Source organism: Denticeps clupeoides, chromosome 14 (assembly GCF_900700375.1).
Source record: "Denticeps clupeoides chromosome 14, fDenClu1.1, whole genome shotgun sequence".
NCBI classification, from domain to species: Eukaryota; Metazoa; Chordata; class Actinopteri; order Clupeiformes; family Denticipitidae; genus Denticeps; species Denticeps clupeoides.
The window spans coordinates 10,615,288-10,627,439 of record NC_041720.1 but is presented as its reverse complement, the minus strand read 5'-3'; the positions used below and the strand labels follow the sequence as shown (position 1 = coordinate 10,627,439).

Below are 12,152 nucleotides of genomic sequence, written 5' to 3'. Positions count from 1 at the left end.
CATGTGCAATAGTTCATGTGCAGTAGTTAGTGTTAAAATGTGTCTACAAATGCACTGTTTAGGGCAGTATCTTCATGGAGCCGTGATTGCCACAGCGTGCCGATACACTGTTCACTCACGTGAAGTGGGTCTGACATGCCCATCCAGGCTCAGAAATATTCCACTCTCAGTTATTAATATCAGGGACAGCGCAGACAATGGTAGTGAGGCTAGAATCCACGGGTTTGAAAGGGGCTTGTGTTCTGAAGCTTGTGATGGTTAACGCTGTAAAGTGTCACTGACATCTTGCAACAAGATACAGTACAATCATGGATATGATTTAGTATCAAACCTGTTACAGCCAAGGGACTTTACCAGACTGGCACTGTCCCTTTACGAGGGTGACAGTCTAAGATTAGGCTAAATCTTTAGACCTGTTGTTTCTTTTTTTGCTTTGTAGGCATGTGTCCATTATTACAGTTATAGTTACTGGTGCATCATAATGTGATAATGTAAAAAATGAATATAGAAGATTCTGTAGTTTCTGTTTCATGCTGCTCAGCTCACCAAACAAAAGAATAAATAACCAGGAGGTCAGAGAATACAGGAGGAGAAAAAAGTGCTTCCTCAAGTGCTCCTTTCTGCTGAAAGACAAAACAAATGCTTAAAGCACTTCCTATTCCTGCGGCATAAACAAAATGGCTAACAGATAGCCGGCCGCCAACAATAACTCTGGTGACCTCTGTGAATTATCAGCGAGAGCCCCGGACGTTGTCGGCGTGCATGTTCAGCACACGAACATCTGCGCGTTGATGGTCGAAATGGAATACGAGGAACCGCCGTCTGGCAGACTTCCTTTTAATCAGATGCTCACCGACGTGTGCGCTTCATTAGGCCCGGGGCCTATTTTTAGACGTGTCTGAGGAAGGGCAACAACCGGACGGTTTATTGCTGCTACCTGCGGCTACTAGAGAGAGAGAATGTGTGCCGATGTTCGGGTATTGATCCTAAAATAGCCCTGGGCGTGTTAGCAGCAACCACGACGCAGCTGACAGTGGTTGGCTGGCCCGTGGCCTGGAATGTCAGGGAAGATTACGGGCATGAAGTGTGTGACGGGGCCTGTGCTGGCCCCCTGTCCCCTAGTGGGATGCTCAGATGGGATGCCCTGGCAGCGCCCTGCTCTGTGGGCCAACCTCTGCTTACTTGGACTTGGAGAAGGACATTTTCCAGGGTGTTTTGCCCTCCAGAACTCAAAAGCACACAACATTCATACACCCTTCACCCACACATATTCACACCTTTGGCCAGTTTAGAGTCGCCAGTCCACCTAGTGTGCATGCCTTTGGGTGGTGGGAGGAAACCGGAGAACCCAGGGGATGCCCGCTCCAACACGGGCAGAACCCCTCACACACAATTTTCAAATTCTGTCACAGCCCCTGTTCCACCATGCTGTCCACTGGGGTGCCCAGCTGCTCATGGGGCCAGCCGCCAGAACGCTTCCACTATAAACATCCAGCCACCATTTGCCCTCGTCTGTTCCTGGTCGGCCATGATGTTCCCATGAATTTTGATACTTCTTCCGCCCAATCCATGACTGATCCGGTCCTCGCTGCTGCCAAAACCTCTCGCATCTCACGGGTTCCTGACCTGCTGCTTCCTCCTGCATGCCTGTCTCCCTGCTCTTCCTCGCCCCGCTCAACCACCGGAGAAATATCCGGAGATATGGTCCAAGCGTGACGGTCCAGAGCAGAGGTCACATTTTGTTGTGCTCTGCTGCAGTGTTTCACAATCACTTCGGTTTTACTTCTGGGGGGAGTATTTTGGGGCAGTGGTGGCCTAGCGGTTAAGGAAGCGGCCCCGTAACCAGCAGGTTGCTGGTTCGTATCTTGATCCGCTGAGGTGCCACTGAGCAGAGCACCGTCCCCACACACTGCTTGCCGGGCGCCTGTCATGGCTGCCCACTGCTCACTCAGGGTGATGGGTTAAATGCAGAGGACACATTTCGTTGTGTCACCGTGTGCTGTGCTGCAGTGTTTCACAATGACAATCACTTCACTTTCAGATTCATTTGTCTATCTTACTTAATTTGAGTGATTTATTAAACTGATTTAAATGGACTCAGATCAGTTTGGTCAGAGGTTCAAAATGGCAAGTCAGTTTTAGTCATGATCCTTGGCACATACAAGCAATGCTTCTCACTCCACAGTTTATGTGAGAGACTGAAATTAAAAAAATATCAGAAATGCCACATTATGGTTTCTTTGCCCAGGATGAAGCTGCACTTCTTCCGATGATGGACATATGTGTCTCCCAGTGTATATATAAAGCACATAATCTGCTTTAAGTATTATAAATTGATTCCTGCCAGCAAAAGCGGCCTCGCTGCTGGGAATATGGTGTTGAAAATAATGGTAAAATAAGGTTTGTCCTCTTTGTTTGAAAGATTCCCAGTGACTGGTTTTCCTCAAAATGACAGGCCCTGGTGACTGAAGACTGGACATTTGAATCTGTGATTTTCATCGGATATTGTCACCTTAGTCTGCACTCACAAATCAGAATCTGGTTTAAGTAGGCCTGTAATCCTCCTGAGGCCTTCACACATTTCCAAGGCTCTGGATTGCTAAAGTGAAGCAAAAAAATGTCAATCTAAAATTAAATCTTCCTCATGCGTGCACTCACACACACACACACACACACACACAATGGCCTTAAGCCCCGTGAGATGATGTCTGTACGTGATCTGCTTGTATCCTCGCAGCCATGAAGGGAGAGCAGTTATTCGCCAACATGAAGAGCATGCTGTTTTTCCAGCGGGTCTACCTCCTAGGGGGAGAGGAGCTGGTGGTCCTGCAGACATCGATGGGGGAGCCCGTGCTGGGCGAAGGTTTCCACCACATCACTGACTTCAATGACCTTCCCACCTCCCTGTTTGCCTGCAATGTGGACCAGAGTGTCTTTGAGGACCAGGAGGGCAAGGTAGGGCAGGACGGCTCCTTTGATTTATTGTTGTTGTTTAGGCCTTTTGGTCAGATTCATCATGAAAAAATGAAGCCGGGGACAATTCACCTCTGCATTAACAAAGCAGCTTTGATAGAAGAACTGTTCTAAAATAGGCTATACTGCCTTAATAATATCAAATGTGATATGTGATTCTGCAAGAGGGAGTCTCCAAAAGTGAAACCTTCCATTCCAAGTAATTATTAATGTGTAGAATGCCAAAGAGGATCTGTCTGCGATGCTGATTACTGGAGCTTTAATGCTATTAAAGAGGATGCTATTAGCCAGCCAGTCAGTAAGTGAAAATCGATGGAACTTGAAGTGCCTGTGTACGATGCACGGCGTCTGAAGTGCACTGTTGCACTGGCTGTGCGGAAATCCAGCCACCATTGCCTCGTCCGGTCGTTGCACTGAAGGAGAGCGCCCATAGCTGGTGGTCCAGGGGAGTTTTAACATTAGAGTGCTTCCTCTGGCCTACATTGCCTTGGGCCAGATTATCTTTCATCCTCCTAACCACCGACGTGGAATAAAATGGCAATAAAAATACTCATCCAGTTATAAAGAAAAGCCATCTGCTCAAAGGCATGAGCGAGTGTGATTTGGTACCTTAAAATAATGTGTGTGACACCCAAAATGTACTTGTGGCCATTTGTATTAAGGCCTAATGCATTGCAGTTTATTTCAGGAAGTAGAAGGTGATGAAGGTTTTGAGGTTAACCAATCATTCAGGGTTTCAGGCCTTCACTTCATACACTGACCTAATCATCATCATCATCATCATCATCATCAAGCCCTTCAGGAGCTGGATCAGGTTTATCTGAAAGCCTGAACCTGTGCACCAGAGTGGGTCTCCAGGATTGGAGTAGAGATTGATATGTAAAATATTGCCACACTCAGTGCAGAGTCAGTGTCTATTCTGCAAGGTACATTTTATCCCACATGTTACCTCGAGATATCATATATTTTCTGAAAAGAGTGTCATTGAATATATTATAGGATAGATTTTATGTGATTCATAGCTCATATTCATGTCTTCCAACAAAATATTCTATGATAATAGATATGATAAGATATGAAATGATGCCGTATGGTATTATACCATGTGATATGTGAAATTGTATGCCCTCAGAAGTAATATAGCATAAAACAGGATACTTGACAGTATGTCCTCCAAACCCATTTGACCGATAAAGAGTTGTGTGCCTCTGTGGGTGTCTGTGTGTCTGTGTACTGAAAAGCTTTTGCCCCCTTGTTGTCCTTGTTCTCTGAAGGGTGTCATATGACCAGGGGACCTACTGCCAGGTCCTTCCGCCCTAACGCTCAGCTGGACCTGCGTCACTGAGCACTCTAAACCAGACGCTGTGACTCGGCCGTGAGCCGACAGAGACAGTGGCACGAATTCACATATGTCTTTGTGAAAAATTATTACAAAAAAGCACAAACATGGATATATTTAGTATGTAGCATAATACTATGATACTAATGATAGTATAAAGTGTAGTGATTGTCACATGTGATACACAGCAGCACAGCACACGGTGCACACAGTGAAATATGTCCTCTGCATTTAACCCATCACCCTGAGTGAGCAGTGGGCAGCCATGACAGGCGCCCGGGGAGCAGTGTGTGGGGACGGTGCTTTTGCTCAGTGGCGCCTCAGTGGCACCTTGACAGATCGGGATTCGAACTGGCAACATTCTGATTACGGGGGCACTTCCTTAACGCTTGGCCACCACTGCCCCTAGTGATATGAGTAGTGAGTAGTAGTGTTATGACATGCCCGTAGATATGGTATTACTATAATAAATCAGCAGCACAGTGTGAGGTAGTGAGAGAATAAAGTGCAGGGTGCAATACTTCAGTTAAAAGTGCAGAGTGCAGTATTGCTGTTTAGTTTGTAATGTGCCGTTTTGGAGGGAGAAAAAGTCATCTGCAGATGGTTTAAGGCTACAGACGTGTTTGAGGTGATGATGATGATTCTGGGGGCAACATATTGAGGAGCTGGACAGCCTGGGTGGAAAAGCTGCTCCTCAACCTGGCAGATCCTCTTCTGGAGGGAAAGTGTGTGAAAAGTGAAGGGCGAGGGGTGTGAAGGGTCCTGCGAGATGCTGTGTTTGTCGAATGTAGCGTAGGGAGAAGCATCCTAACGATGTTCTCACCTGTCTTCACTATCCTTTGCAGGCTCTTACAGTCAGAAGTGTTGCAGTTGCCGTACCAGACAGTAATGCAGCTGGTCAGGATGCACTCAATGGCTCCACTGTAAAATGTGGCGAGGATGGGTGGGGGAGGCTCGCCCGTTTTAGCCTCGGCAGGAAATGTAGTCTCTGTTGAGCTTTCTTGATCAATGAGGTGGTGTTGACTGTGCACGTTAGTTCCTCAGTGATGTGCACATTTTTACAGTCTCCACCACTGAACCATCTATGATGAGTGGGCTGTGGGCAGGATGTGATTTTCTGAAGTCCACAATGGTCTTCTTTGTCTTATCGACATTCAGAGACTGAAATGTAAAAGCTCCGTGTAGCTCTGGACAATGTAAGACACTTGCATACAAGGACGCATCTGCATGCATAGGGACCAAAATGATCCTCACAGGAGGAGCTGGTAGAGGCTGGAGGAGGGTTTTTTCGCTTTCTTTCTACATTCTTTCGCCACATTTTAGTTTACACAGTGAGCCACATGCAGTCAAACACTGTTGGGAGACAGCCGGGTTAAGGGCAGGTTCGTGTTGCCTCAGAGCTTTTTTTTTTAATAGGCTGTTACAGCACTGTCTGAGAATGCACGCATCTCCCTGTTCATTAAAAGTCATGGAAGTAATTACCTGCTTGGCAGCACGAAAGCACGAAAAAAAACCCCCATCCCAAACACTTATCTTGTGCAGGGCGTGAGATCGCGGCCATCAATCAGGAGGATGCTCTTTAGGAGATGAGAGTCGGGGGCTATAAACAGTCGCAGAGCATATGTTCCCTCAGACGGCTGATTTCCTGCGTGAGGGCCTGCTCTGCGACTCGAGAAGAGGCGACCTCTTCGCTGATTGGCCCCGGCCTGATGGCCCTTAATCGGAGTGTTGGCTGGATGGAGAGCTTCCTACTTGGCGGGTGGAAGAGGAGGGTGCCTGCGTTCGCCTGAAACCTGGCCACTCCACGCGGGCGCATCGGCGGGAATGTAAAACGGCACCAATTACGGGAGAGGATTACATGCTAAAGCCCTCATTATGGAACTGAAACGACGCAGCCGCGTGTTCAGCTTTAACCATATGCTAACGTTGGCCAACGCGATTCCTGCAAATTCAAGGGGGCGGGGATAAACGTTTACCATGTGCACTTGAGCCCAACAGAGTCGTAAATCTGTACAACCTGTAGCAATAACGTCAGCTTGAAATAGAAGGCAAAAACATGCCCTTGCTGATGTTTCATTATTTGAATTCCGCCCAGCTTGCCAGGACAAAAACCCCTGGAGGGTCTGGAGAATTAAAAAAAAAGTCATAAGGCATCAGAGAACCGATGAAGATATTTGTGTTGTTAAAGGAGTGATGCCATAAAAAAACGATGCATTGGTGAAACCATGACTGTTCATGGGAATCTCCAGCGACGCTTTCTTTAGAATGGTCATGTTCCCAGGGGGCCTACTAAATAAATGGGATGTGTGTGTGTGTGCGAGTCTCCGTTCGCATCCGTTTTCATATCCGAGTGCAATTCATCGGCATGATCACTTTCATCTAGATGAATCTGTATTAAATTTGCCCCCCTGGTTGTCTGTGTAGGTGTGTGTGTGAACTACTCTAAAGTGTGTACATTGAAACGTATATGTGTGTGTGTGTGTGTGTGTGTGTGTCTGCTTGCGCCTCGAACGTGAGTCTCCACTCGCTTGCAGCTCTCAGCACAGTCTAAAGTGGGTTTAATAGACCAAGATAAGATTACCTTCATGAATAGCTCTAAGTGATGAATCGGGGGGGGGGGGGGGGGGGGGTGGGTATTTATAGCACCATTGTGTCACAGAGCCTCCAATAATAGACAGACGTCTCGTCTGGAGCTGGGTGGGAATGCGGAGCCCCGAGAAGCACAGGCGCGCCGGGGGTGTAGGAATATCACAGGCGGCTTTCTGCTTATGGCAGCAGCGCTTGTCCTTTTCCTTCCTCAGCTTTTCTTCTGTCCTCAGACGGCACGGTCTTTATTTTTGTCCTGCAAAGTTTCGGTTGACCTTTAGTGACACTTTGACACCGTTAACGTCTCCCAGCTCAGTCTCGCGCGTCCTCTTCTTGTTTTTTCTACCTCAACTCATTTGTCTTTCCTGCCTGCAGCCAATCGATGGTATTGATTAGTAATGTGGAAATGTCAGGATGCTGCCGGAGTCTCTGTTTCTGATTCATAGGCCATGAAGCAGGGATTTGTGTTGACAGGCAAGCAAAAATAAATTTACCATATTTTAAAAGTGAGGGTAGCGTGTCCCGCTTCTCTTTAAAATTTTGAAAAGCAACTGTATTTTAATAGTATTAAAAATCAGTTTGTTTCATTTTCTACTTTCTAAAATCAAATTGGGAAAAGTATGTTTAATCCTATTATTTTTAAATCCTAAGGAAAGAAAAACAAGGGAATAAAAATGTTGCCAGATTTGCTCCCTCAATGCCTATTATCGGCAAGCATTTTCTTCCAAAACATCATATCCAGAACAATATCAGTTAATTATCACTTAATTATGCACTTGTTAATGGGCAAGTTGTGTTTTACACTATGCATCAGAAAGTCCAGAATGAAAACTATTCATTGGAATTACATCCAGTGGAAAGTTTCCTGTAAGGCGAAGATCAGTAATGCAAAAACTAAAAATAAAAGGACAGAAATACTATGTACTTTAGTCAGAGAGACAGAAAAAAAACTTTGGTAGGTTCACTCAATGGTTCATTCCTTCATATAAAGTTTCTTGTCGGCAATGAGTGATGTGAACTGGTGGAGAATGTGCTTTTGGGTTATGTAATGCACCTCTTCCAGCGCGCACTCTTCTTAATATGGGCATATCGGTTTCGTGCAGTGAACAAGTAGTACGGCCTTTGTACCACATGAACAGTTTTCCCCTAAGGGTAAAGTACCCAAGTGCACACACACACACACTCGGCTGTGGCACAGTAATGTCGCAAGGTTGGCTAAAGTTTAAATAGACAGCTTGGAAGTGTTCCACAGTCAGTGACACCCTGTTAAGTGAGACGTCGACCCATTGCTCTGCTGACAGACGTTTATTGGGTGCAGGAACAAGGCTTGCGGAAGGGCATTAGCGCTCTTCCCCATCTTTTACTGGGCTGCCCGACCCGCGCCAGCTCACTGTATTGTCTCAACGTCTCCTTTTCTGTTAAAGAGAATCAGCACCACATGTTGCAGACAGCTTGAAAAGTGTTCATCTTTAGCTTTGTGTCAATTCACGGTTTGCATAACGTGTTTTCTTGATTAGATATCGTGACATGTTTGCACGTGGATCCTAGGAGGACTCATTTTTGTGTGTATTATAATAGAACATAATATGTGCAAAGAGGCATGATATATGTAAAGACTCAACTCATGTGGTCATCGACCATCACAGCAGTGATTCTGAAAGTGAAGTGATAGTGAAGTGATTCTCTTTTATTTGTTCATTCAGGAGCATTTTACAGATGTGCTTTTGCTGACACTGCTAGATCCTTGGCAGCACGTGAAGGATGGACCAGGGTCACTGCCTGTCCAGGAACAGAAGGGGGAGGTACAAGGTGTGGGACTCTGATTTATTATAATCAGAGGAGTGCGGAGGAAGCCGCACAGCCCAGCCACTTCCCGGATTAACTCCTCAGCCTATATTTATCACCTTTATTAAGTGCTCAGTCTCGCTGTAGAACACTGTCGCTCTGGTCACCATTTTTAAAAACTGGGAGATATTGTGCTGCAGAGGGTGGAGGGATTTTACAACAGCGGTTACAATGAAAAACTTTCTGAATCTCTCCTTCGCACATCGTGGATGCAGGAACCTGCCACTGATGGAGCTGCTCAGCATCATCAGAGTCTCCTGCATGGGGCGGGAGATGTTTTTCAATAGGGATGACAGCTTAGCCACCGTTCTCCTGTCGCTCACTGCCTCCACTGGGTCCAGAGGGCATCCTAGAACAGAGCTGGTTCTCCGAATCAGCCTGTTAAGCCTCTTTCTGCTCCAGCAGACCACACCATAAAAGATGGTATATGCCACCACAGAGTCTAAAAGGTTATCAGGAGCGGCCCCTGCCCTCCAAAAGACCTGAGTCTCTGCAGCAGGTACATCCTCCTGTTTTTTTATATATATATATAGAGAGCATTTGTCTCGTCCAGTCCAGCTTGTAGTTTAAATGAACACCAAGTTTCCTGTATCTCTCCACAAGCTGTCCAGACCCTGAATGTTCAGTGGTTGCGGTGGAAGATGTTGGTGCCTGCTGAAGTCTACCACCACCTCGTTAGATTTCCCAGTGTTGATCTGGAGGTAGTTCTTCTGGCACCAGTCCAGAAACAAGAATGTGAATATATAGGCAGAAGGTGGATTTATAGGCCATTTTGCAAACTACCCATAAATCAGGTGTAGTAATAAGATGAAGAAATAGACATGGGATCAATATAAAATGTTAAATCAAACATAGGTCAAGGACACAATACTATTGCAAATATTCAAAAGTACCAAATGTATGAGGCAGCCGCTATGCAAGTACACATTGTGTAAATAGTCAATAGACAGCAAATGCCCCATTGAATCCTGCTTCCTCCAGGTTAAGGTTAGGTGAATTGCTGGTGATAGATTGTCCCTGGTTTGTGACACTGATGGCCTGGTGGCTCGTGGATGGTTCTTGGCTGTAAAGGAAGTTAATGGATGGAGGTTTTAGAGTATTTAGTGTATTCAGCTCCAAAAGTTCAAGGTTATATCCATTGCTGGATTTTCAGACAATGCAACAATCAAGGAAGAGGAGCGCTTTTACAGAAAGAACCATGATTGCTGATTTAAAAAAAAAAATTCTCTTTTTTTTTTTCCATTCGGGGTGTGACGCAGTGCTGAAATATTCATGTGAATGTAAACTCTGTGTTGCATGTCATGATAGGCTGACTGGATTGCGAGGGCTGGAAATAGCTCCCATTAGTCACCACCTACTCGCACGCCTGCAGCTGACCCCCACATCTGCTGATAAGGCAACTTAATTTTATATTTCGCTTCAAATATACATGCAGTTTTCTGAGGAAGTTCAGGGAGGCAGTTGGGCCGAGTGACGCCTCTCCACCCCGTTAAAATGACTCAACCCCCACTTATGCCGTCAAGCAGGCTGTAAACATGAACACGGTTTCCACATTCTGTGTTTGCATGAGCCATAAATGTGAGGTTTTACCGCACACTTGAAAGGAGTACTACAGCGCATGTAGTAAGTTTGGCTAAACTTTCCAGTCAACAATGTGAAAAAGGCTTTTTTTTTTTTTTGTTCTCTGTGTGAAAATTGTTCTCTCAATTTTAGCAATATTTTAGCAGAGTACAGCCCCGAACGATATTTCTAATGGAGCTCTTAACATTATCATGCTTTCACAATTACCCTTTATTGATTTAATTTGGTAGGTTGTATTGACTGCATTTCCAGATATGATGAGTGGGATACCTAACTGGTATTTATTTGCATTTGTATTTCTTACTGCAATGCAGTATATATGCATACTGATTTTTTTGTTTCTTACCGTGATACACAGCACACGGTGCACAAAAAAATATGTCCTCTGCATTTAACCATCACCCTTAGTGTGCAGTGGGCAGCCATTACAGGCACCCGGGGAGCAGTGTGTGGGGACGGTGTCAGTGGAACCTTGGCGGCTCTGGATTTGAACCGGCAACCCTCTGATTACGGGTCTGCTTCCTTACCAGATAGGCTACCGCTTAAATGCAGAGGACGCATTTTGTTGTGTCATCATGTGCTGTGCTGCAGTGTTTCACAATAACTCTACTTCATCTGTGCAAAGGTTATGTTCTCTGAGCCCTGACATTTGGAGATCTGAAGGAGATCTAAACCTTAGTTTAAACAAAAGTTAATGCGTGTTAGTGTGAGCGTGCTCATATTATCAGGCCTTTGAAAGATTTATAAGGCTCCTAAGCGCTCTCCTGCGGCCTGATTGGATGGCATGCCAACATGGTGTCATGGCTGACTGCTAACAAGAATGACCTTCAGGTAGAGGCAGAAAACAGCGGGCGGAAAAGACACACACAGTCTGGTTCTCTCACAAAACCAGAACAGATCCCACATCATCCCACATCCCACAGCCAGCCCTTCAAAATATGCATGGCTATGGGCACATGATGATCAATCAATCACCGAAACACATTCATTAAAATACTCACAATATACAAATTGTTGATTAAAAAAAGTTAATACGATGTCAGATCTCTAATCCTATATTTGGGTCACGTAATTGCCATGTGTTTTTAGCTTGTAGTTAATGCAAAAAAGATCGCACATTCAGCCAGAGAGCGAAGTGTAATCAGTCACTGTTATTGGTGCCATGTCATGTGGCGACTTACAAAATACAGAGCTTTGCCCTTGGTTCGACACACAGTTTCTGGGAAAGGCCTTGTCCTTTCAGCACAGTTCTCGGCTTTTGTGGGTATGTGTTTTTGATCTATTTTTAGTTTTAGTCGGAGAGAGAGAAAAAAAACATGATGGATGTAATTATGTAATTTGGTTCACTGCTTCACGGTCTGCTTTTTTTAGAGCTGTTCTGTATGACGATATTATAATCATGTTATATCTGCGGTTATGAAAACTAATCTGTTACACCATGTTCAACTTCTTGAAAGCTGGAACAGTTCCTAATGTCACATATGGCACTAAGTGAGGCCCATCAGAGGGCTGTCAGTACAACATCTGTGTGCTCTGGATTGATGTCAGTGTCATAAGCATTTAAGTGTACAAACAACACAAAAAAAAAGCCCTTGTTGCCACAAGCAATCAGTTTTATCAAATGGGCTGCATGGAAAAATAAACTGACTGAAACAAAAAATGAAACAGGAAATGGAAACTACGACTAAGACAACCATAGAAAAGCTTAGATATTAAACTTCACAAGCAGATATGGAAAACATGGGGTTTGCAGGACGTAAAGGAAAGTAAGAGTGAACAAGACTCTCTATAAAACCAAAACTATTAATATATTAAGACAAGAATTTTA

At 45.0% G+C, this 12,152-nt stretch overlaps 1 protein-coding gene across 2 annotated transcripts in view; it reads left to right on the top strand.

Annotated features, from left to right (window-relative positions):
- rcan2 (regulator of calcineurin 2) overlaps positions 1–12,152 on the top strand; it is a 57,920-nt gene that overhangs the window by 871 nt on the left and 44,897 nt on the right. The window contains exon 2 of one of the 2 annotated variants that reach the window (XM_028953208.1): positions 2,738–2,955. The exons of the other annotated variant lie outside the window; for it this stretch is intronic. Within the exon in view, the coding sequence (XP_028809041.1) occupies positions 2,740–2,955 (216 nt within the window). The 5' untranslated portion in view covers positions 2,738–2,739. The remainder of the gene's footprint in view (positions 1–2,737; positions 2,956–12,152) is intronic. 2 annotated transcript variants of the gene reach the window in all.